This window comes from Cebus imitator, unplaced genomic scaffold, assembly GCF_001604975.1.
Source record: "Cebus imitator isolate Cc_AM_T3 unplaced genomic scaffold, Cebus_imitator-1.0 Scaffold160, whole genome shotgun sequence".
In the NCBI taxonomy this organism is placed as follows: Eukaryota; Metazoa; Chordata; class Mammalia; order Primates; family Cebidae; genus Cebus; species Cebus imitator.
In genome coordinates, this window is record NW_016107475.1 from 86738 (window position 1) to 112206 (window position 25469).

Here is a 25469-nt window from a genome sequence, read left to right on the forward strand (position 1 = left end):
TTTTTTTCTAAGAGATAGGTTCTTGCTCTACCGCCCAGGATGGAAAGCAGCGGCACGACCACAGCTCACTGCAGCTTCAAACTCCTGGGCTCAAGGGATTCTCCTGAGAAGCTGGTGCTACAGGTGTGTGCCACCATGCCCAGCTAAGTTTTTTAACTTTCTGTAGAGACAGAGTCTTGCTATGTTGCCCATGCTGGTCTCTGACTCCTGGCCTCAAGCAATTCTTGCTTCAGTCTCCCATAGTTTTGGATTATAGGCATGAGACACTGCGCCTGGCCTCTTACTTTTTTAAGGGCTTAGCTCTTGAGTGCCAGCCAATATAGATGCTTAGTACTAAGATGAAGAATAATTAACAGATTTTGCTTCTATTAGAAATACTCACATATGAAAGTCTAGAATACATATTCTGCAGGTAAATTAGAAGTACCTGCAAATTGTTACTTTACTAGGAAAAAAAGATGAAGAAGCTGTAACACTGAAGATTGACAAAAGGCAGTGATGGACCAGAGGTCTTTCTAAGAAAACCCTTTGGCTTAGATCCTTAACACTGAAGTATGACCCAAGCTTCCCATGCCTCTCCTTCTCTTCTATTCTCATTCACCCATCGAGTAGGGCAACCTGTGTCACAGGTCAGTGAGGACAACCGGATGCACAAAAGAATGTGATCTCTCAATGTGTACGTGTTCTTTTCACTAGCAGTAAATTTCTGAACCATCAGCAAACTGTGGGGAGGGGCACCTGACAGCCTTATTTGGTTTGTGGGTAAAACTCTGAGATGGAACTGGCTGGGAGCCATGTTATGTGCACCACTACTCCATGGTTCTCAATGTCGAATAAAGTTCAAAGTAAAGAGAAGACAGGCTCCCTCAGGGATCCCCCCTCATTCCCATATTGTTATTTTTATGCCATAGCATTGGGCACTGACCTGCTTTGCCCACTTCCCCTTCCTCAGTGATCCTTCAGCCTGGCACCCAGCTCTGAGATGAGGCCTGCTTAGCACCAGTGAAGTTCCCCACGTTCAAACCAACAACATTCTGTGTGGAGATGAGGGAATCAAAGTTAAAATCCAACCCATCAGCATCCATGAGTTCACTACGGATAATGGACTCCATGTCACATTCCAAGCTCCCATTGAACATGTCCAGGTCCAAGTCGCTGGGGAACTTCTCATGGCCCATGACGGGCAGGTTCGCACTAGTTGAGTACAAGGAGGAGCCTGAGAGAGAGTCCGAGAGGGTTTGCATAGACTGGCTGACAGGAGACTGCTGCTGGTGTTTGGCTGACCCAAGGCTGCTGGACTCACTCAAGCCCATGTTGCTGACAGAATTCGACAAGGCACGGCTGCCACCAAGAGCGCCCTGGGTTTGGTGCTGGTGGTGGAGCAAGTTCTGATTGACCAAACTTCCCTGGTTAGGCTGGGCAGCAAAGGACATCATCGGGTCATTGCGAAGCATCACGTTCCGGCGGGAATTCTGGGCAGACACAGCGGTGCTGGCCTGAGACATCAAGGGGTCCGACTGTGTCATCATGACATCGCTGTGGCTAAGTGAGTCCGAAGTGAGCAGGTCTTGGAGTGTCTGGTTACCATAGTGTGACATGGAAGAGAAGGTAGCTGGTTTGTTCTCTTGGATGGTCTGCATGGGAGACTGGCGCAAGGAGTTCAGAGACGAAGGTCCAAACACCGTGCTGTTAAAGGAGCTGGTTGGGGAGCCCAGGCCTGAGCCCTTGGTGGTGTACGGGAAGCTAGAGCTCCGCTGCATGAGCCCTCCAGTGGGCGATGGCTGGGATGGCGGGAGCGTGATGTTATCCAGCAGGTCGTCCATGAGGTTTTCAGTCAGCCCATCATTCAGATTCATGGTGCCTGTCATATCAGTCAGCCGTGGCAGTTCCACCGTGCATGGCTTGCTTACTGAAGGTGACAGGCTGGCTGAGCTGCTGTAGAGCATGGGCGAGAGAGGCGCATCGTCGTCCTGGACTTCATCCAACTCTGTGCTTGCCATGATTGGCGACAGGCGGCCACTGACTGTGCTGGCGTTGGAATTGGTGCGTGAACGGAAGTCCGTCCATGCATCCAGCTCATCACTGCTGCGTGACGTGGGGCTGCCAGGCCACTTGGAGAGCTGGGAGGGACTGTCGTCAGCTGATTCGGGGGCTGACTGCAGGGCTGCCTTCTTCTTGGCTGCGCGGCCACGGCTCTTGGTATACTTGTTGCTGTTGTCCATGGAGACTGCTCGCCGCCGGGGGGCCTTTCCGCTCTTCCCTCCGTCAGGGTTGATGATCCACCAAGAGCTCTTGCCAGTCCCCTCATTCTGGACTCGCATGAATCGACTATGCAGTGACAGGTTGTGCCGGATGGAGTTCTGCAGGAAGAAGAGAAAATACAGAGTATGAACCAGAATGGTCCAAAATCGAGTTCCCAGAAGATACAGTAAGCCAAACTCCTCATTTATTTTTTATTTTATCATGAGACAGGGTCTCACTCTGCTGCCCATGCTGGAATGCAGTGGTGCAGCCTTAACCTCCTGGGCTGAAGCGCCTGTAACAGACTAGTCACATGCCACCACACCCAGTTAATTTTTGTATTCTTTGTACAGATGGGGTTTTCCACGTTACCCAGGCTGGTTTCAAGCTCCTGAACTCAACAGATCCTCCCACCTCAGCCTGCCAAAGTGCTAGGATTATAGGTATCAGCCACCGCACCTGGCCAACTCTTCATTTTTTCAAAGCTTCCTCAATTTCAAAGGTTAAACAAAATGCAGCCTAATTCAAAAAGGCAGATATCTGCATGACCCTCTGTGGGAATAAAATGACATGTTAAATGGCAGTTTTCATATCTAGGGGGGAGGGAAATTATGTCATGTCCAAGAGATGCTGGGAATATAAGCTCACTGATAGTAGTTTTCCCCTTCCTAGGTTTACTCGCCTTTCTGTAATTATAATGTCTATACTGAAGTTCACACTTGGAATTTACTACCATACTCCTCTGTCCTCTGTATTTTGCAATGAACTTCACTGGCTTTCTAAGGGTAAATTAATCACTTGGTGGAGGGTTACTTTATTTTCTTATGGTCCCTTCCTCCACTAGTATAGAGGCATAGCATCCACCTTTTCTTAACTACTTCTATGAATTAACCTAACCTTTCTATGACTCCATCTCATCCTGCCAGATTTCACACCTTACCATGCAACTCTTTCAGACATTAGAATTGTACAGCAGGATTTGCCAGCTTGATTAAAGAAGGAGGCAAGTATCCCATTTAGAAGAATTCAAATAATTTATATAGATATTCGCCTGTTAAGTTAGTGTGGGCTGAGTATAGTAAGTTCCTTAGAAAGAGTACAGTATGAAAGGAGGGAAAAGAGCAACTTTACTTTGGAGAGACTGACAAACACTATTTAAGTCAGGTGACTGAGGTCAGTATCTACAAGGATAAGATGAGCTGAAAATATGTACTCTTGATATGACAAGATGAGAATGGCACTTTCTGTGGTCTGCCTTCCAAAGCCCATAACCCAAGCCTAAGCATGAGAAAGACATCAGACAAATTTCAATTCAGGGACATTTATAAAATGCCTATTCAGTACTTCTCAAAACTGTCACAGCCAAGAAGAGCCTAGGGAGACATGATGGCTAAAGGTAATATGACATCCTGGATGGAATCCTGGAACAAAAAAACAAAAGTAAAAATGAAAGAAACTATGAATTTAAGTCAATATATCCATATTGATTCATCAGTTGTGACAAATGTCCCACACTATAAGATGTAAACACAGGGAAAACTTGATATTGGGTATATGGAAACTCTGTACTATTTCTGCAGCTTTTCTGTAAATTTAAAAGTATCCTAAAAGATTTACTTAAAAAATAGGGCAAAATATCCTCAAAACTCTAATGACTGCACCCATCTTGCAAGAATTCTCTTCCTGGCTTGGCAGATACACCCAGTTGACAGTGATGACCCAGATTCGGTCCTATCTCTGCCACTGACCAACCATGTGACCCTGAACAAATCTAATCTGTCTGCAACAACTGCAGTTCCCCACCTTCATTATGGCTATAATCATACCCAAACCATTCTGACAGGGATGACGTAAGAATGACACATGATAATACACTTCAGAAGCCAGTCACGCTATGAAGTCAGAGTGTTCTTACTGCTATTATAAAACAGAGTCCATAGTGGACAGAGCTCATGGCCTGCAGCAGGCACATTCTAATCTGTAAAATGCCTCATGTGCAGTAAAAGGGAAGAGCTGATGAATCTGTATGGTACACATCTGGAACAGTATCTGCAGGCCAAATGAGTTTTTATTTGCAAATTAAAGATAAAAGATATTATCTGATGCTATATATTAAATATGAACAATCTTAAAAGTTATATATTTGTTTAAATTGGCAATCACCAACTGTATTTATGTAGAAGATACAGATACAGGTGTTCTACCAGAATGGTCCCCCCACTGGCCCGAGATGAAGTCTCGCTCTGTTGCCCAGGCTGGAGTGCAGTGGTTTGATCTCAGCTCACTGCAACCTCTGCCTCCAGGGTTCAAGTGATTCTCCCGCCTCAGCCTCCAAAGTAGCTGGGATTGCAGGCGCACACCACCACACCTGCCTAATTTTTGTATTTTCACTAGAGACAGGTTTTCACCATGTTGTCCAGGCTGTTCTCAAACTCCTGACCTCAAGTGATCCACCCACCTCAGTCTCCCAAAGTGCTGGGATTATAGGTAGGAACCACTGCACCTGGACCAGAATGTCTTTAAAACACAGAATGTCAGCAGGATTTTACCATAAGTAAATAACCCAAAATACTCTGTTTCCCATGTAGGACGGGCCTGTAGTTCAGGATGGGCAATAAGCATTAGCAATCATGGGTCATAAGCTGGCATTTCTACAACTGCATTTGAGAGAAGAACATAAGCAACATGCTGAGTATCTGATGAAGCAAATGTTGCCCAGGAGACTATATATCCTGATTCCTTTTACTTTTATGGTTTTTAAAAAGAATAATGGTATCTCTACTAATGGTTCAGACACTACACTTCTTTGAAAAGTAAAACAATTTCTCTATGTAATAGGTATGAAGCATGCTCTCAACATGGACTCTGCAGGGTTCAGAAAGAAAGCAAGTATGGGCAAACCTACAATTGAGCACTCAGGTAACTAGATCTCAAATAAAAACAAACTCAGGTTTCTAGGGAGGTCCTGAGGCTATATGGAAATGCGGACACCTACCCTAAGTACTCCCACTCTGGCCAGCCCCCTCTGTGTTAGATTCTGGAAGGAGAACACACCAACATCCAGAATTAGCTTGAATGACCAATCAAGTATTCAGCTATTCCCCCTTTAAAAACCATATAGGGAACAGTAGTTTAAAATGTATTTTAGCTTCACCAATTCCAACCCAACTGAGAAAAAGAGTGAAACATTTTATAGAACTGCAAAATGTACCACATAAATTTTCTGATGGCTATCTATGGCTACAATTCTAACCTCCAACAATGTATGTGTATAGCTTTATAAAAGTAAAAGCTATATACATGGTTAAAATCTGGACACAGATATTAAGCTTCTATAAGGGCACGTGGTAAGGGGTTGGGACACCCACATCCAGGGCCATAACCACAGGGTGTGGAGTGGGGAAGGACCATGGAGACTGCCTGCCCATCCACCCAGGTCCCTAATTGCAAGGATGAAGAAATGAGAGCCTACCAGATTACTATCAGTTACTGAGCCAGAGGTTTTAGAGTCATTGTCTCTAATCCTCATAATAAACCTGCAAGAATTAGTTTATCAGTAACCTAATTTTATATACAAAGACTTAATGCAAGGTCCCACAGCTAGTGTCTACAAGAGCCAAAAGTAACATTGGGTTTCCCAACTCTAATCCACTGCTTTTTCTACAACCCTTCATAGGACTCTTGCCAAATTACGCAGAAGTCACCATTTAATCTATTTGGGATAACAGTTAAAGAGATATGTAAAGAATCTAACATTTAAGAAAAGAGGAATACAAAAGCACAATCTTATTATTGTAATTTGTTTATGAAATAATTATGGGTATTTGGTGAGTCCTTCCTTAAAAATTTTAAGGTTTTTAAAAACAAAGTCTGAGCCAGGCACAGTGCCCGATGCCTGTAATTCCAGCACTTTGGGAGGCTGAGGCAGACGGATCACTTGAGCTCAGGAGTTCAAGACCAGCCTAGGCAACATGGCAAAACCCTGTCTCTACAAAAAACACAAAAATTAGCCAGGTGTGGTGCCATGTACCTGTAGTCATAGCTACTGGGGAGGCTGAGGTGGGAGGATCACTTGTGCCCAGGAGGCTAAGCCTGCAGCGAGCTATGATTGCACCACTGCACTCCAGCCTTGGTGACAGGGCAAGAACCTGTCACAAAAACAACAACAAAAAAGTCTTTCACAAGAGCAAACCTCATAGTATGAGCTTATTCTATAGCACTTACTTGTCTTTCTTTAGTAAAGTGGCCATGATGCATTCATTCTAAGGAGAACCATGGTTATCATACAAACCGATGTTGGCCAGATGCAGTGGCTCATGCCTGTTATCATGGCACGTTGGGAGGCCAAGGCGGGTTGATTACCTGAGGTCAGGAGTTCAAGTCCAGCCTGGTCAACATGCTGAAACCCCAGCGGTTACAATGAGCTGAAATGGCGCCACTGCACTACAGGCTGGGCGACAGAGCGAGACTCTGTCTCAAAAAAACACACCAAAAAACCATCAAATAAATGTCCCAATATTAACTACTATTAGATTCTGAAACAAAGCCCAACTTATTAAATAGATGGTTAGCTTCAATGGCCAATCTTTGCTTGACTCTCAGTTTAGAGGTTTCTTAGTGATAGAATGCATTCCCTGGAGCCTACTACCTACAGAAAGTTCAGACAGGTTTTTCCAGTTACATTATTACTAAGTCAACACAAACAAAAACTGTGCCACCATCATCCTCATAGTCCCCAATCTCAGCAGCCTTCTATTCATACAGGGTGGCCAGCCTTCCACTGACAAAATCCATAATCTGAAGATAGGGTCTTGACAAAGGCCAACAAATATGGCTCATCTGTCCATTTCTAGTTCAAATGCCCATTCACCCCTCAAAGTCAGATGCCGGAAATGCACTGTACTGCTTTCCTCACAGGTCATGATTTTAATTATAGTTATCCCTTTGTATACGCAGGGAATGGTTCCAGGACCATCTGCATATAACTAAACCTGTGGATACTCTACTCCACAGTCAGCTGCAGAAGAAACTTGTAAGAGTCAACTCTCCCAGCCCCACATGTGGGTTTCACATCCCGGGAATGCTTTGTTTGGTTGAAAAAGAGCTCTGCATAAGTGGCCCTGTGCAATTCAAACCTGCATTGTTCAAGGCTCAACTGTACTAACTTCTCTACTTAAATGTTGGTAAAGAAGGAAAGGTAAATAGATGCCAGATAAAATATCAAAACTCCAATGTTTCCCACTTCTTCCCTGATATCAAAAATTAATGGTGATGCGATTTCTGTAAGATTTCAAATGTCCCTCCTGCCACCTCAATCCCAGGAAAACTATCATTACAAGTATTCTATGGTTTTTCACTAACTCATATATCACCTTACCAAATAGCCTAATTTCTAAGATTTTACATTAGTTTTGGGATTGGGAGCTGAAGATAAAAAAGGAATGGTTTCACAGAATGAGAATGATTTTTCTAATCACTTCTAACTACACATTTTGCTATACCCTTTGAGGTAGGCCAATGGTAACTGGCTAAAGAACTAGGGATGTGCCTTCCTTAGGCTAAGATAGTAAGGTACATAATAACTAAGACGCCTATAGCTAGAGCTCAGGCCATTGTCACAGTTACTCACTAAAGAGACTAAGAAGCTACTGTGACCCCCACCCCAACCCCAAATCATATGGTTTAATTCCAGTACTTACAAATCGAAATTTTGAAGAAATTACAAGAAAGAAACCTCTCTAGGAAAAAACTATAGCTTAAGGAACAAATATACCAGCTTATCCCCAATGTGGGTCTAAAGATTTAAAGAACCCTTGAAACAACTCTATCAACCCTTAAAACAACATGCCTCAAGAGACAGCAGTGCTAAGAATGTCCATCTTCTCTTTTACAAAACTATTTACACTGAAGCAAGCCCTGCACTGGGGCAGAAACCCATTAGGTGTAGTTAATCAGTTACAGAACTGGCAATCAGAGGCATAACCCTTCCAGGAGGCAGGTGCAGTAGGTATGTGAAGGAGGCAGCATGATGGAATTCACATTTCACAGTCCTGCTGCCTAGAGATTCCTTTGCTTGGTCCACCTTGAAGAAATCAGCATAAAGATGACTGCACCTAGCAGAATCTGGCAATTATTTTTCTTGCTATAATGAAGACCATTTTCTATTGCAAGATACAATTATTGCTAATGCTAAAGCGTCCGTGGTCTCTATAAATATGCCAACTGGTTGTGAAGACAGATGGACCCCAAACAGATTAGATTGTCAGAGAGAAGCTTCCTGAAATGAAAAGTATTTCACCAATAATTTACAAAGCGGTTAATTCCCACATGCAGTGTAAGGTGGCCAGTGGAGAAAGGTAGCATGATGCTGAAAAAGACCACAGGCTTTGATGTCAGCCAGGACCGTGTTGGAGTGCTGGCTCTGGCACTTGCCTGTGACCTTGGGCCAGCTTCTTAACCTAGGTTGCCCCTTTGGTAAAATGGGGATAAAAACATTCTTTGACTATCTCTTGGATCTTTGGGAAGATTAAATAAAGCTCTGCATGCAAACTACTCAGCGAAGTGCCAAGCACAAAAGCAGCTCCCAACAACTGTTAGATCCCACACGGAAGCAGTGACATCATAAATGTTAACTTACTGTTTTCCGAGCATCGTATACTTTAAGCCAAAAGGTTCCAGGGCGGCCCCTTCCAGGAAAGGATTTCAAACTTTTAAAAATTATTTCAAAGGTGCTGTGCCAGTCAGAAGTAACTGGTAATTTCTTAAATGCTGTACCCTATGTCCGCTTCAGCCCTTCCAAACCATGTTTACCTTGTGGAGACTGTCCACTCACCCAGACACCAGCTGCATGTGCTTCCCCTTGAACACAGAGAGGTTTTTGTCTGGAAGCAACATGTGGTATCAATTTATCTTTCTCAGCAACAGCAACAAGAAGTCTGCTCACTTTAAAAATAAAAACGGAGTTCTGTAATTTAACTCTTAAAAGCTCCTGCTTTTTTTTTTCTTTAAAGATAACCCCTCCTCGCTCTCTCTTTTTTGAGGTGGGGTGTGGTGGGAGGAGGGCTGTCTAGAGAGCAGCAAAATGAGGTATGGTTAACTCCAAAGCCAGGCCCACTACTTCCCACCAGGCAGACTGCAGGCAACTCCTGGTCCTTACAAGGAATTTCAAGGGAAAGAACTGGAAAGGACTGTCTTTTCAAATATAGTGCTCACCCACTTAGTGTACAAGACAAGCATTTCAAGTGGGTCTCACTGCTTTGCTTGTGGGCACTGATTATTTAGAATGAGGTTGCCAAATGTCTGAATTCGAACACACACATCTGCTGAACCACAGATGACAATGGTTGTGTGAACAGCCCAATGGAACCACAAGTCATGGGGAGACCCAGAGGTCTGTGTGCCACAGGAGAGTACTGCAAACAGACTGTTTCAGGAGCAGGCCTGGGTGGGCGCCTTTGGTGTATAATGACAGGCTCTTTCAAAGGCAATTCTCTGGAAGAGGCCCTCACTTTCCCTTCAGTAGTAGTTCTTCACCCTGCCTGCCCATTACAAACACCTGGGGAGACTTTAAACATTCACATCCCACTCTCAGAGATTTTGATTTAAAAGATGGGGTAAGGCCTGGATACAGGCACATTTTTAAAGCTCCCCAGATTATTCTAACGTGGAATTAGGGCCAAGAACCATTGGACTTCCCCCTTATATTTCCATTGACTGAGGATCTGATTCCAGTCTCCTTAGATCTGGTAACATAGCACAGCAATGTCCTTTAAGTCCAAGTTTCCACGATTGAGTAGATATAAGGGTGAAAATTGGGGTGAGAGATTAAAGTTGTGATTTTATGTGCAGAATAAGAGCTGGGGCAATTTTTTTTTAAGGTAACTGAGGTCCAGATCTGCTTTTCTTTTGAAAATTAACAGGTGAGGGGAAGATCCTTGACCTTACCCTGCCTTGGGGACAGTCACTTCATTCTGCTCTGTGATGCTTCTCCACCCAGCATGCATAGGCATGGACAGAAAGAAGGCATGTGGACTTTCACAAAACTAGGAATTGATATAGCTGAAGAAGGAAGGAATGGAACACTAAATGATCTCTATAATTATCTTAGATATTGCTAGAATCTAGTTGTTAGCGGCCTACTCTCTTCGGCTAGATTTGATCTACTTTGGGACTAAGATGTTGTTCGAAAGCAGGTATAGACAGTATGATAGCATAAAAACACATCTGAGATCACATAGAGTTATTATTTCATATATAATACCAGCTATAATGGCCAAAACCAAATCTTTCAGATTGAGAAGAAAACATAAACTTTCATGTAAAAGATTGTACAAACAACCTGATGTAAATCTAGCTCCACTCTACTCTTGTCTAAAACTTAAAAGTTTAAACCATGAAGAGACTTAGAAAAAAAAAAAAAAAGACTATGCTCTAAAGTAAATATTGTTGGGAACTTGGCTGAATAATTAAGTTTCCAGTTAGAAACAAGATTTCCCGTTAAATTGCTGACAATAATCCTCTACCCACAGAGATAGCCTTTGGAAACTAACATTTGTTTTAAGTTTTCAAGCAGCAAGCAAGTGACAGGTTCTGGTCCCTCATAAGAAAGAATAAAATAATCATCATCTGGTGATCAGAATAGTGAATCAATTTTCTATCCAAACAAAATGAGACATATGAGGCTTTCCCAAGGGGAGGAAGGGCTGGGTACACAATTTATCCTGCCTCCAACCGAAAAAGAAGTCCTAGATAAGAAGAAAGTTCTCTTAAATACCAAGAAACAGATGACTACCACTATACTCTGCACACAGTACTGTTGGGTTTTCTAGGGTGGATTTTATTTTCATATTCATTTTTTATTTATTTTTTTTTCTTTTTGTAATCTTCTTTTCAAGCTCTTTCACAGCTGTTTCTGCTCTTGGAGGGCAAGAGGGAACATTCCATTCCTCACAGCCAAACCTGCACTTCCGGCACACAGAGAACCCTGGCAGTCTTGCAACCTCTACCCACACCCACTCCCTGCAGCATCCTGCCCCTTCCCAAAAACTCTCCTATTTCCAGCCCCCGGTCCCTCTCCCCACAGACTGAGGGAAGAAGCACCTAAAGGCCTGAGGTCAGCGGAATGACAGTCCCAGAAAGCAGGTTAAAGCTGCAGCATTTGGATGCCCCTGTTCTCTTTCTCCAAGCTTCTTCTGTGATGTTATTGAATCCATTTCCCCTTCCCACAAGGTGCTCAGCAAACACATGCTACTGAAATTCTCTTTTAAGACCATGCTCAAATTAGCCACACAAAATGGTTGCCTCAAAGAGTTAATCGCCATGAAGTTACAAAAGCCATGAAGTGGAACAGAAATAGTTTTATTACTATTCACTTAAACAAAGTAAGGCCGCACGTTTTTCCAGTCTGAAAACTTACTGTGTGTGGAAATAGAATAAAAGGGCATAGGGTAGACACATCCAAAACTCAAGAGCACATCCGAGAGTTTAGCGTAACTTTCATCACATCTGACAAGCAATTAGGGGAGGCAGCTCAGTAAAAATAGTGATAGCTGCGGAACATGGAGAGGGCCAGGAAACCCTCATGCTATGAAACAGGCAGCTCCAACTTCACAGTCGCAGACACTGAGGACCAAAGAGGCACAGGGCCACACCTGAATCCAATCAGCTCGAAAGTGTCAACAGAGCAGTGACAGACTCAGATCACCTGGCCTTGAGGTGTAAACCACCAGCCAGAAAGACAGCACTAGTACCAATGTCTGGATCACCACACTAGGAGCAAAGATAAAATGCAGGGTGTGTGTGGTTCTTTAAACCAGATACTATGTCTTGTTTTAGCTTTAGCACCTGGCAGAGGTCATGGTACATAGTAAGTGCTCAAAAAATAGTATTTGTTTAAGCACTGAATTAGTGGGAAGGAGGCAGGAGCCATGAAATAGACCTGAATTATACTTTAACATGAGATGTGATAAAACATGAGACCAATGAATGTCCTACATGAATGAAGATGAAAGTAAGCTTCCATTGTAAAATGTGCAGTAACATCTAGGTTGTTTCCAGGTTGACAAGTCTCTTCATACTTCAATTATACAACCCAATTTCCAAAAACCTGAAAATATATACTGACAAGTAGGCTTTAGGGTCTCTAGAATAAGAGATGGAAAGAAGGGCAAACTGATAGGATGTGTGCTACTTGGCAGACCAAGGCCTTAGCAGGTGCTTGAGGTCCATCCAGGGTGAAGAGCTGGCTCTCCACCTGTTATGGGATGCCATGGGGCCCCTATTACTTGGTAATTCAGTTGATTCAGAGTCCTGAGAGGCACACTTAAAACCACAGATAACACATCCTGGTTCTAAAGTCTCCTCTACGCAAGCAGAGGTAACGAGAGAAATCTGAAATCAAGTCTACTTCACCTGCGGTCTGAAGCAAATTCATGTACGTGGCGCCTACCAGGGCCAATACTCAGTGCTTGACAAATCGGATCTCATTTTATTTTCACAAGCCTATCAGGAGGAAACTGAGGTGCAGAAAGGTTAAGCAACTTATCTTGTAGGCAGTGGTGCTAGAAATCAAGCCTAAGGCTAACTTCAAATGTGAAGCTTTCACCACTGCACTGTGTATTTCCTTCTGAAGTCACCAAACTGCCCAAGGAGGCATGTACCACTAACAAGTGACCAGGAATGAGAAGCTTTAAAGACTACAACATCTATGTGGCTCAACAGCACGTGGTCTCTAGGTTAATGAAAGGGATGGAAAAGGTGGAAAAATGATAAGCAAGCCTTGTTGGAGTCAGATTTGCTCATCTGCTAAAACTGATTTTTTAGAAATGATACTTTTTCTCAGGCCCCAAAGAGACACTACTGTCATGTCCTAAGCTGAACTGGGTTCACTATTTTGGGGAATGCCCAAATATTATTATAGCCATAAGCTGAACTGTTGTCTACATATTCAGGCTTTTCTTGGTGGCACGTCTGGAGGTTTCTGTGATCAGGGAGAATTAGCCCGTGACTACGTCAAACCAGTATTACCTTGCTGTCCCTGCAGGCCTATTCAGGCCCTAAAACAGCTGGCACCATGTTATGAATCCTCAAGCCAGAAATATCAAGCAAGTGTCTGTTAGTGCCTGACCCTTGCTATTATAAGGCTTAATCTGAAACAGGGACTTGGCGCTATACTATTTAAAACATGTAATTAGTTTATTATTGGGCCAGAAAAGATGAGCTTGCACTAAAACTATGTGAATCTTAAAATATGAAGCCTTTTGCCTGCCAACTGACAACATGATCAGGATGCTTCTGTTTAACCTCAATCAAAAACTCTAGTAGAAAACTGCTTTAAGGTTACATATGCCTACTATTTTATTATTTGTCTTCTGGCATCAAAACCTGCAGAAACAAATCAGTGACAATGCAAGCACATTACAGGGATGGATGTGGAGGTGAGGAGTGGGTGAGTTAAACAGCTTGAGAGTTTGACATCTGAAATCCAGGAAAACTGCTTTTCTGCTCTTAGTTTACAATCCCTTCCCTCACATGAAATTTACTGGCTTTAGCGTCACACATACAAACACAACTGTTTCTAGCTCTTCAGATATTATGGCTCAGAAAAACCATTTCTTTTTGTTATTTCAAAACTGATTTCTTTTTGGTAGCTCTGAAATATATGCCAATGTGTGGGCACAGTCACACAGCTCTACGCGCAGGCCCACACCCTGGAAAGACTGGAAGGAGTGGAGACACATTTTTCAGCTATGGAAGGAAAAAGTTTGGGCTAGTATTTATAAAACAGACAAGTCTGCATGCATTTGGAAGCAGGCTATCTTCCAAGTGTCAATATTAATTATCCTAATAGTCACTGTAAATCAAGGTGTTACCAGTAAAAGAGGCAGAGAAAGTAAATAAATGCTACACAGCAGAATATCTCATGTTTGGTACTACAAATGAAACAATTGACATATTTTTTTCTGTATGGAAATAAAGAGTACAACACAGTCAATTCTATAAAATGACTTGGGCTAATAGTACCTTCTGTCCCCTCTACAACCCACTAAAATTCAGCTCTGATGAGGAGCCTCCTGAGGAACTGCCTTCTCTAACCTATAACCTCATCTGCATATGAAGTATTTCACCATACTTGTTTTGCAAGATTTTTTTCTAACCACAGGATGCAAAAGTGGCTGATGACCAATATAATGATACTACAAAATGCTGACTGAATCAACCATTTATTTCACGACACTCCTGGGTGCTAATTACACAGAGATGAGCATCAGAAAGTTCAAAAGTCCACAAAAAAATGATAAAGAAAGGACATTTCCAGTAACTAAAAAACTAGGTACTGATTGCAATTTTCTGAAAAAGCATCCACTGAGACACTCAGATATCCGGGTATTTTAACTTAAAATCTGGGGTGTTCCCAAATGTCTAAGTTAATATTGGCACTACCCCTAAACTGTGAAGAATGAAGCAGACTGAATGCACATGAGATAAAATCATAGTTTTTCTAAAGGCCACAAGAGAAATGCAGTATTTTAGTACTAATATGTACTAGGCTCTAATCTACTTCAAGTACATGCTAGGTAAACTTGAAAGCACTTAAGAAACTGGAACTATCAGCATCAGTAGTGTAATATCTATCACCCAAAGGGCAGGAGGAATAGTTTTGACTGGTAAGGATAGTCACACAGGAGACAATAAAAGCTGAACACAGTAGAAATAGAAAATTCCTGTAACTGGGTGCCTCAAGGGCTAAAAAAACATATGAAACAGTTCTTTTAGACCCTGCTTGTGGCTGGAGGAGATGGAAGGGCCTAAGAAGAGGTCAGAATATGGTGGAGAGACAGGAGAGCCCAATCTTGAACCAGCATGTGTCCCTGTGCTCCAGGGCTCACTGGTCCCCCCATATTAGCCATCAGTGATTCTAAGGGCATGCCTGAGGATGCAGGACCCCTGACCTCAGAACTACCTCCTTGGTTAAGTCTGAGTTGGCAGGGTTAGCCCTTGGATTCTCTCCCTAAACTTTCTGGAACCCTTTAACCTGGGCCTCCTGAAGTTTCCAGTCCTTTCCCTTTGGTCAGGTTTTTCATTTGCTAATGGGAACGGTGTGTGGGCTCATAATATAACCAGGTACTAGGTCTTTCCCTAAGGATTAACAAAGCATTATATATATGAGGGCCACTAAGAGTAATCCCTTCACATCAAGACAAAGGAGGAAAAATACACAGCAACAGATGTCTCTGGGCCATTTTCAGGTTCAGAGTAATACACGACGTCAAGTAACACACAACTCTCTAAGGCATTAGGTGGAATAATAGTACCCTACAATATTAGCTGTCTCTCTAGACACAAGTTCAATGGGTCCTTTCAAACAGCTATAATCTAAGCAGTTTTCTGAAGTAAGAAAGACAGCGGAGTCCTGATATTAATTTGTGGATGGAAAGGGAAGTAGGGGCCAGGCACCATGGCTCACACCTATAATCCCAGCACTTTAGAAGGCAGAGGTAGGTGAACGGCTTGAGCCTGACAAGCAGAGGTTGTAGTGAGCCAATATCACGCCGCTGTACTCCAACTTGGGCAACACAGAAGACCCCATCTCAAAAAAAAAAAAAGCTGGGGGTGAAGTAGGTATCAGCAACTTATAAGGTTAACAAATCCATAGTTGGAGAATAATTCTCCAGGGGTTTCTTGTGTTACTGAATGTCTTTGCTTGGTCAAGCAAAGTACTGACAGGTCTTTGTTCTAGACTATCTTTCAAGGTAGCCCTATCTTTCAACTGCACAGTGAGCAGCCCTGAAAGACGGTCATAGTGTCTCCCTCCACAGCAAAGGACAGATATACCTATTGCTGATTACAAAAGATTTAGGATCCCTAAACTCGAAGCTCCTGCACAACCCCACTACATGTGCAACCATCAACCTGGATCTACCTATATCACCCTGTGGGATTTGGGGGCAAGGAAGAACCAATGCAAAATATACTATTGCTCATACTGGCTGCTGTGCCATGAGAGAATAACAGATTCCTCTGCCTCTGACCCAGGAGTTTGCCATCTAGTAAGGGCAAATGTGAGACACTTGTAGTCCTTGTTTGTTTTTTTTTAAAGTGATCGGTTTCCACTCTGTCACTCAGGCTGGAATGCACTGGAACACAGTGGTATAATCATAGTTCATTGCAGACTTGAGCTCCTGGACTCAAGTGATCCTCCTACCTCAGCTTCCTGAGAAGCTGGAACCCAGGTGTGTGCCAGCACACTTGACTAATTTTTTTGTAGTGATGGTGTCTCACTATGTTGTCCAGGCTGGTCTCAAACATCTGGCCTCAAGTGATCCTCCCACCTCAACCTTCCAAAGTGCTGGGATTACAAGTGTGAGCTACTGTGCCTGGCCACCTTGCTGTTCTTCACAGTCCACTGCTTTAGCTTGTGAACTGATACTTCCTTAACCACAAAAGATAAAATTAGGCAATAATCATCTCTAGCCATCCTTCTTCTCTTCTCCTAATATAAAATAAGAAGGAATACAAAATAATAGGATGGGAAAGGAAAAGCAAGAGAGGCAGACATACATGGCTCCAGCACTCTGAATGCTCTGACCTGGCTCTGCCAACGACCAGTAAGGCTTTATGACAATAAACCATTAATCAAAGGCAGTGGGGGTGAAAAGATCCCCAGAGAGTCATTTTCAGTGTTTCATCTGTAACAGTCACCATCTTTTTCGGCTGTTGTTCAGTGTTGCTGTTTGCTTGTGGGGAATACACCTAAGTGAGCAGCAGGTTTAGGTTTATGTCTTTTTACCTTCCTCTTCTACCAATACAAGAACAGATACCTTATGTCCACCTACCTCCATCTCCCTGACAACTGGGCTGCCTTATCTCAAGGCAGTCTTTACAGTACTGAGGACCAGACAGATTCCATTATGGAGCCCCGGGCCATTCTCAGAGGGAAACATTTCTCCTCAGTTCCTTGACTTGTCTGTGGACTGGCCTCAGTTTAACCTTGGTTGGCAGAGGTGCTTCCAGGTCTCTCGCTTGACAGTCACTTTGCTGTTGTAAAGTATCATGCATGTAGATACCTAGGATTCCCTCCTCAACCTAGAATTCCCTCCTCTTTCCACTTAGCTCGCCCACATAAATTTTCTTCTTTCTTCTGACAGTAGCAGATTTAGATCTTTATGAAGGAAAATGGACTAGGTATTACCTGTGAACCAAGCAAACACATAGACATTTATAGACTCTCTCCAAGTTTACAAAATTAATTTTCTAGCTTATTAATGATGACCAGGAGGCTTTATCATGAAATACAAAAACTTTATCACATTTCAATAGCCATAGTTTTCACTACTGATTTAAGCCAGATATGTTCTGGTACAGAGGAAATTGATATTTTCTTTTCCCTCCCGTCTCCTCTTTGATAACCTATTTCAATTTTGGCAAGAGGAGTATATTTACTATAGTGTTCACGTGCATCTACATGTCTAGTGCCTGTGAAATGATACTGGATTGCTGCCACACGGCAAATAATGTGCTCTTTGGTAAATAATTATCAATTAGGATGCTATAAAATGGTCCAGTAGTTCCACTCTGCTCATACTGTGTGGTGTTTTGACCACCAAATACAAGCTTTCTTTGGCTACTCCTTACATCAGTCAGAGAATTCTGTTAATTTGCTCTGATGCTATTTGTGGACATGCATGGCAAAGAATGCAGGCATCCAGGAGTAAATTAGGGTCAACTTACTCCACTTAGGCAGCAGGACACCAGCACAGCACTCCAGCTACAACAAACGTTATACAGAGACCCCAGCTTGGGCTGAGTGGCAAGGCCTGCAGAAATAAGGAACTATTAGCAACAACTTGCAAGTAATCAATCTTTAATGCTTCCAGTCTAGGGTAGCTGCCAGAGAATTTGGCCAAAGCCATCATTTTAAAAACACCAACTTAAGCTATAATGAGGTATTCTTGCTATAGTAAACAGTTTTTAGTTTGTCTATCTAAATCCATATATAAAGTTAAAAAATAGAAAAAAATAAGGTTTAAAATTTAGATACTATTTGGACATTTTAAAACTCCTGTGGTTTTCCTGTTCTTTTACCTGATAGCTCTCTTTTGTGCAGTACTATGCTTAGTGATGATTATTACAATTTTTACTGGGGGGAAGGTGCATAAGATATGAAATCACATCAGATGATAAGAAGTAAAGTGGGAAGAGTTAGATAGTAAAAGAGATGCATCTCTTTCTTTTATGTTGGAGATGCCTGGCATGTGGAAGACTCAACACATTTTCTTGAAAGCATAAATAAATTCTCCCTTTATTTTCTCTTTTGAACTAAACCATGCTGAATAAGGTTAGCATCTGCAATAAAATGCAGGAGGAAAGAAGCAGATGTTCTTCCAGTACTAAAGAAGTACACATTCCCTTTTCCCAGGTTTCCCATCTCCAAGAAAACCTACCTTTAGCATTGGAAGTCACAGTAATTAACTATCAGATTTAAATAAATTAGGTTATCTGTCTTAAACTTCAGAATCATTTAGAAGTTCAAAATCTGAATAGAAAATTAAGTTCTATTAGAAGTTATACTCATGCTTCAAGAAGACTACACAATTCAAATACAGCAGTAGAGGACATTTTGTTTTTAATTAAGATTCGGGTAAACAAAACTTGGATTGGTTGGTGAAAGTATTAAAGTGGGTGCAAAGTTTTTGAAGGAATGTTTATTACTATCTATTGATACTGAACATAACCTTTGATTTAGTGGAACAGACTACTCCATTCTTCTTTCACTCATTACTCACACAGTGCCAATTTTTAGCTGGGTCCAGACAAAAAGACTACATTCCCCAGGCATCTGTGAAGTCAGATGTGGCCATGTGACTTAGCTTTGAAAAGAGAATGACATGGAAGTAGAAGAGTTCCATGGAAAACTAGTTAAAGGCAGCTGACTCAGGTGAGAGGTGAGTCTCTTCACTCCTGCTGTTCTTCCTCCTTTTGGCCTCCATTTGGATGGACCATGAGGAGACCTCGAAGATGAAAGCCACTTGCTGAGATGGGAGGGCAGGGAATAAGAGGAGACTGATCAATCACTTCTTACAGTGGCCTTGCCAGCCCTAGACTTCTTTTACATGAGAGTAATTCATTATTAAATTTGTTTTCCATTAGCCAAACCTAATCCTACCTGACAGGCCCAACAATTCTATTTTTAGGAATTAATTTTACTGACATACCCTACTGCATATGTTATCTCCATGTGTACATACACACTCTCAACTTTTGCACACATTAGATTTTTTAAAAAGTTAATTATAAAATTCCAAGCATTAATAATGGTAATTAGAGGTTTCTGTTCATATTAGGTAAGATAATGTAATACCTGACAAAGAAAGTCCTTTATGTGCCTACATTCTATACCTACCCTGATGTATGTGTCAGCAGGCACTTTCAAAGTGCTTTTCAGTGAATGACCGTGTGTGTGCTGGGTTCTGTCATCCTCCAGTGTTGCAGACTGGCAGGGCTAACTGTAATTCTCCTAGGCCCCAAACTCCCCAGAGTTTTAGAAGTTCTCATGTGGAGGCCATTAAGGTTAGGGACTTAAATTTGCAAGCTAAGTGGCTATATTATGATGAGGGAGGCTATTGGCACTTCTTGTTTTGGGTCAACCTGCATTTCAAGAAAAAAAGGAATTTTGGGGATTCGAGGCAAAAAAAAAAATGAGCGATGGGAAAGAAGGCTTGAAGAGACATATGGTTTTATTGTTTACTGGGAATTAATTTAATGGTAACAGAATATACAGAGTTATTTCTACCAATCATGGGAATTATGTCTGGGCCAATGCCTTAGTAACAATTTTCACATAACTATCAGAAAATAACATCCACAGCCATTGAGTACAGATTATTAACAACATACCAAGATGTTCTAACTTGGTCAGGTTTATGCTTTTCTAACTTTGGAGTAACATGAACTAAACAGAATGTAAGGCAGTCTTCACTAAATCCCAGAGTATCAAAGCTAAAAACTAAAAATGTTATCCAATAAGAAAATAGTCTTATCTTGACATTATGAGATGGTATACAACAACAGTATTACAAAACATTTCTATGTCCCCAATGAACCAAACTGTGGTCAGTTACCCTTCCCTAAAATGAATTTCTAAAAATCAGGTAACAAGTAAACAAATTCATCATAAAGTTATTCCAATATTCTGAATTTATTAATGCTATACAAGAATAAAAATGTTATTGCAGTAAGATACTATGGGATTGTCTCCATTTTTCCTGTCTACAGGCTAGATATTAAAAACAAGAGGGCAGCATTACAGGTGTTTAACTATGCTATGCTGCCTAATTTAGTCTATATGTAAGAAAGAACATGCTGAAAAAATAGCGCTGAATATTCCTAGTTAGGTATATACTTGCTGGGTGGTAGTCATGGAATAGGAAGACAGGGTCATTTTCAGAGAGAAGATTTTACTCAGAAGAAAAAAGGTTACTTAATAACTAATATTTTATATACATTTTACTGATAAATACCACACAGTTAATCCCTGAAGCCTGTATAAGATGAGAAACATTTATTTCAGAGTTTAAACTATCCCTCTCAACACTGTATAACTTCTTTTTGATATATGCTATTGAGTCCACTTCTGAATTTCATAAATAAACCTGTAAGGCAGCAGTCCCTAAACTTTTTGGCAGTAGAGACCACTTTCATGGAAGACAGTTCTTCCTGGCATGTTCTTTCTTATATAGACTAAATTAGGCACCATAAACATTCGTAATGCTGCCCTGTTTATTAGGCCTTCATAGACATGGTTTTTAATATCTAGCCTATAGACAGGAAAAGTTGAGACAGTCCCATAGTATCTTAATGCAATAAAGTTTTTATTCTTATGCTGCATTTATTATTCAGAATATTGGAATAGCTTTATGACAACTGATCCCTCACAGGCACAGTTCACAATAGGGTTTGTGCTCCAATGAGAATCTAATGCCGTCCAAGGCGGAGCTCAACTTCCCTTGCTCACCACCACTCACCTCCTGCTATGCAGCCCAGTTCCTAACAGGTCAAGGACCGGGTAATCAGGGTTTAGAAACCCCTGCTGTAAAGTCCTGGCTCTCTGACAGTAACCCTGTGGCATCAACACCCCCTCGGCCAGGACTGCCAACTTCTTTGGTGTTTCCCATGAAACTCCTGGCACAGGGCTGGGCACTCCACAGACACTCTTTTTCATTAAACTCTAACCACACTAAAGTAAATTAAAAAAAAAAAAAAAAAAAAGCCCTTCAAATCACAATAAATGTTTCATAGACTAATAATTGTCCTGGAAAGTAATTTTAGTTTATTAACATTTTTCCTGAGTATAAATGTCCTACATTCCATTTTTTTTGCTTAGGAATTTGAGCAAACCATCCAGGATGCCCTACCCTGATTGCTTCCCAGGAACCAACACCTGGCACTGGCTTTAGTCTTCTGATGATTAAATTTGAGGGTTTTATGATTTGAAGGTGACCATGGCACAGTTCCATAGAAGACACCACCAGACACAGAGAGTAGACTTAGGCTGGCAGGTGATGAAAGGAGTAATAACAACAATACCTCCCCGCAAAATGTCAGGGCTGGAGTGGTAGAGGAAGAACTGGAGGAGGCACAGGTTCAGTCATTCAAATTGGTATTTGGGGAGGTCCTTCCATGTATCGGGCATACAAACGTGAGTGAACAGACAGACATGGTCCCCAGTCTCATTCACAGATTTTATAATTTTGTGCAGTGAGGGGGAGGTAAGGGACAGACATTAATTAAAGCAAACAAATACATACATAATTACAAATTTCGGCTCTGAAGGAAAACAGGGTACCATAAGAGAAAATAACAAGGCCAGTTGGGTGGACCTAAGACAGACTGGAAAGTCAGGAAAGACTTAAGACCTGGAGGAGAAGCAACTAAGTAATGAAAGCCATTGGGATGGGTTTACCTAGAGAGGATGGAGTGGATGGGTGTAGCCAGAGAGGAAATGGAGAAGAGAAAACCTGAGAGGTTCTCATCGGAGTCATGTAACATGAGGGCAGGTACAGAACAGGGATCAGACAAAAGAGAAGGAACAGAAGCCACCAGACAGGAGGGGAGTGTGGCGTCAGGTCTAGGAAAGCTTAGTGCTTCAAGGAAAGAACAGTCCCCACTGAAAGATCCAGAAAGAGAGGAGAACAAAGAGTGTCCATGAGCTTTGGCAACAAAGAGGTTATCACTGGTTGCCTTGGCAACAGCAGTATCAAAGGAGTGGTAGGGACAGAAGCCAGGAAAGACGCCAGCAAGGGATCACTACTAATAAAAAAGAAGCTAACATTTATTAAGTGCATGTGATGTACTAAACACTGTTCTAAGTGTTTCATATGTACTATCTCTGTTATGTCCTCATAACAATGGGGGGCAGTATGGTCCCCATTTTACAGATGAGAAAACTGAAGCTTGCAGAAACCTGCCCAAGACCACATGGATGAGAACTCAAAGGTCTGCACCAAGCAAGGGCCCAAGCATGATGCTGTAAAGGCCTTAGAGGAGGGGAGGGAACAGGACCTAGAGCCTACAGGCAGGGACTGGCATGGTCCTGACCTGCAAGCCCCAAGTTGGCCTTTCCCAGAGAGGGACATAAAATGGGGCAAAACAATCCTACAGGATCTAAAAGTACACTGGCTAACAACGGCCACAGAAACAGTCCTTCCATCTTGCAAAAATACTATCTTGGGGCTGGTAGATTCTAGAACGTACATTTTGATAACTTCCCACTTGCTTTTCCACTATTTATTAATGAGAGATCCATGAAAATAAAGATGATCTGAGGGGCAAACACAGTTGAACTCTGCACTGAGGTCAGATTTTCACTCCTCCTGAACTTTTTGCAGCTCAGCTCTGGACAATACCACTGTTAATTAGTGTGCACCACTGCCATAGCCGGGGCAAGGGCAGGGTGAAGTGGAACACATGGAATAATTCTTGCTATCGTCTTCACCTCTTACAGTCTGGTCAAAAAGGAAAAGTTGACCAAAGAGAAGAAATTTTTGGGTTGCCACTGAACAGCACTCTCATTCCATAACCAGGAACACAAACAAACAAAAATCAAAAACAAAATAGAAGAGCAGTTGTTGATTTCTGAGTTTTGCTCATCTTTTTTTCAAAACCTAGCACTCCCACTAACTTCACATCCACTTTGGAATATTTTTTAGGTACTTGAGGGAGTGAGCACTCCTCTCTGACTTGACCTCAAGGTTCAAAACAAGCAACATAAGTAACCTAAGGTACTTGACTAGTCCCCTCACACTCATTCCCCAGGTCCCTTCCTGTCTCTTCTGCCTCCAGCCAGTTTTAATTTGCACTAAAGTCTGAAAAGGTCAAGCTGGGCAAGGGTGAAGATCTGATGGTTTACACAGTAAAATTACAAGAATGAACTAAAAATGAAGTTACCCTCTGCAGAATAGCACTATTCAAAAACTGGGGTGAAATAAAATTCCTCCTACAGTAAAGCCTTCCATATAGGTTACCAAAAAGTGGGGAAATGAGAGTTTAGAAGTCTACTTACATTCTATAATTTAGTCTCTTTAGATTTGGAAGTGAAGAGCAGCACATAGAAATTCTTTAACTAAGAAGCTTAGATGTACTTATCTGATCATGTGAAATATACATTATGTTCTGGATTCTTGCAAATGTGCTCAGTCTGTATGCAAACACCAGAAATAAGCTGCAACAATAACAAAAGCTCAAGTTACATTAGTTGACAATGAATTAGCTTTATGGAACCACTAACTGGACTCAGCTGGACAGGCATCAGACTACTCCTACCTGTGACTCTCCCAGCAACTGCCCAACACAATGCAAGTTAAGAGTTAAAATGATAATGTCAGTGATAGTATTAAAGTAATTTAGAGGGCACCTACTGCCATACACAAATAATTCTAATTTTTCAAAATCTCCTGTTGTTTGCTAGTCTTGAATTGGGTGAGAGCTGCTGAACTTTTTTTTAATTTTCAGTCTTTACCTTTTCTTTGAGTATCAAAGTAATACATGCTTATTTTAAAAATCTGGGAAGATAAGTGTGGAGAAGCAGAAAAAACATCATGTAATTGACCCTCCAATCTACAACCTTTGTAGATTTTGCTACTTATTTTCTGTAGTTTGTTTATATGAATGTGAGAACATCCTGCATTATTATCCTGATCCACCCCCTTTACCCCCGCCCCATCCACCGCCCCGTTTATGTTATATTATCAGCAGTTCTCCTTGCCAAAATATTCTTCTTTTTTTTTAGACAGAGTCTCGCTCAGACACCCAGGTTGGAGTGCAGTGGCACAATCGGCTCACTGCAACCTCCGCCTCCCGGGTTCCAGCAAGTCATCCGCCTCAGCCTCCTAAAGTAGCTGGAATTGCAGGCGTCCACCACCAAGCCCAGCTAATTTTTGTATTTTTAGTAGAGACAGGGTTTCACCATGTTAGTTAGGCTGGTCTCCAATTTCTGACCTTGTGATCCGCCCACCTCGGCCTCCCAAAGTGCTGGGATTATAAGCATGAGGCACGGTGCTCAGCTAGGTATATGTCTTAAAACTTCAGGATGGGAGTGGTGGCTCAAGCTTATGATGCCAGCACTCTGGGAGGCTGAGGCTGGAGGATCAGTTGAGCATAGGAGTTAGAGATTAGCCTTGACAATATAGTGAGACCTCATCTCTACAAAAAATGTAAAAAATTAGCTGAGCATGGTAATGTATACTTGGAGTCCCAGCTATTTGGGGGGGGGCTGAGGTGGAAGGATTGCTTGAGCCTGGGAACTGAATGTTGCAATGAGCTGACATCGCACCATTGTACTCTATCTAGCCTGGGCCGCACAGCAAAACCCTGTCTCAAAAAAACAAAACCAAAAAACTTCAATGACCTTGTTTAGCTGGGTACTGCTCTCAAAGTTTGAATTAATGCTTTATGCTTCAAGTTTCATGTATTCTTGCATTCTTCTAAATTCCATGCACAACACAGAACATGCAAAATGCCCTTCTAGTTAACCCATTTATATGGACAGGTCTTAATACAATGAGTAGCATTTGTATTCAAATTACAAAGTCTATTTTAGCTAAAATGTTTTCCTTTACAAGCAAAAAGAGAGATTTTGACTGTACAATATACTTTTTCTGTGTGTTTTTTGTGGCAATTCTAGCCCTCCACATACACCACAGGCTTGAGAACGTCACTCACATACTCACATT

The 25469-nt window shown here is 41.9% G+C and overlaps 1 protein-coding gene across 2 annotated transcripts in view; it reads right to left on the minus strand.

Moving 5' to 3' along the window:
- Positions 1–25469, minus strand: part of FOXO3 (forkhead box O3) — a 125743-nt gene that overhangs the window by 18732 nt on the left and 81542 nt on the right. For both annotated transcript variants that reach the window (XM_037743946.1, XM_017543726.2), the window contains one exon: positions 926–2360. In XM_037743946.1, the coding sequence (XP_037599874.1) occupies positions 960–2360 (1401 nt within the window). In that variant the 3' untranslated portion in view covers positions 926–959. The remainder of the gene's footprint in view (positions 1–925; positions 2361–25469) is intronic.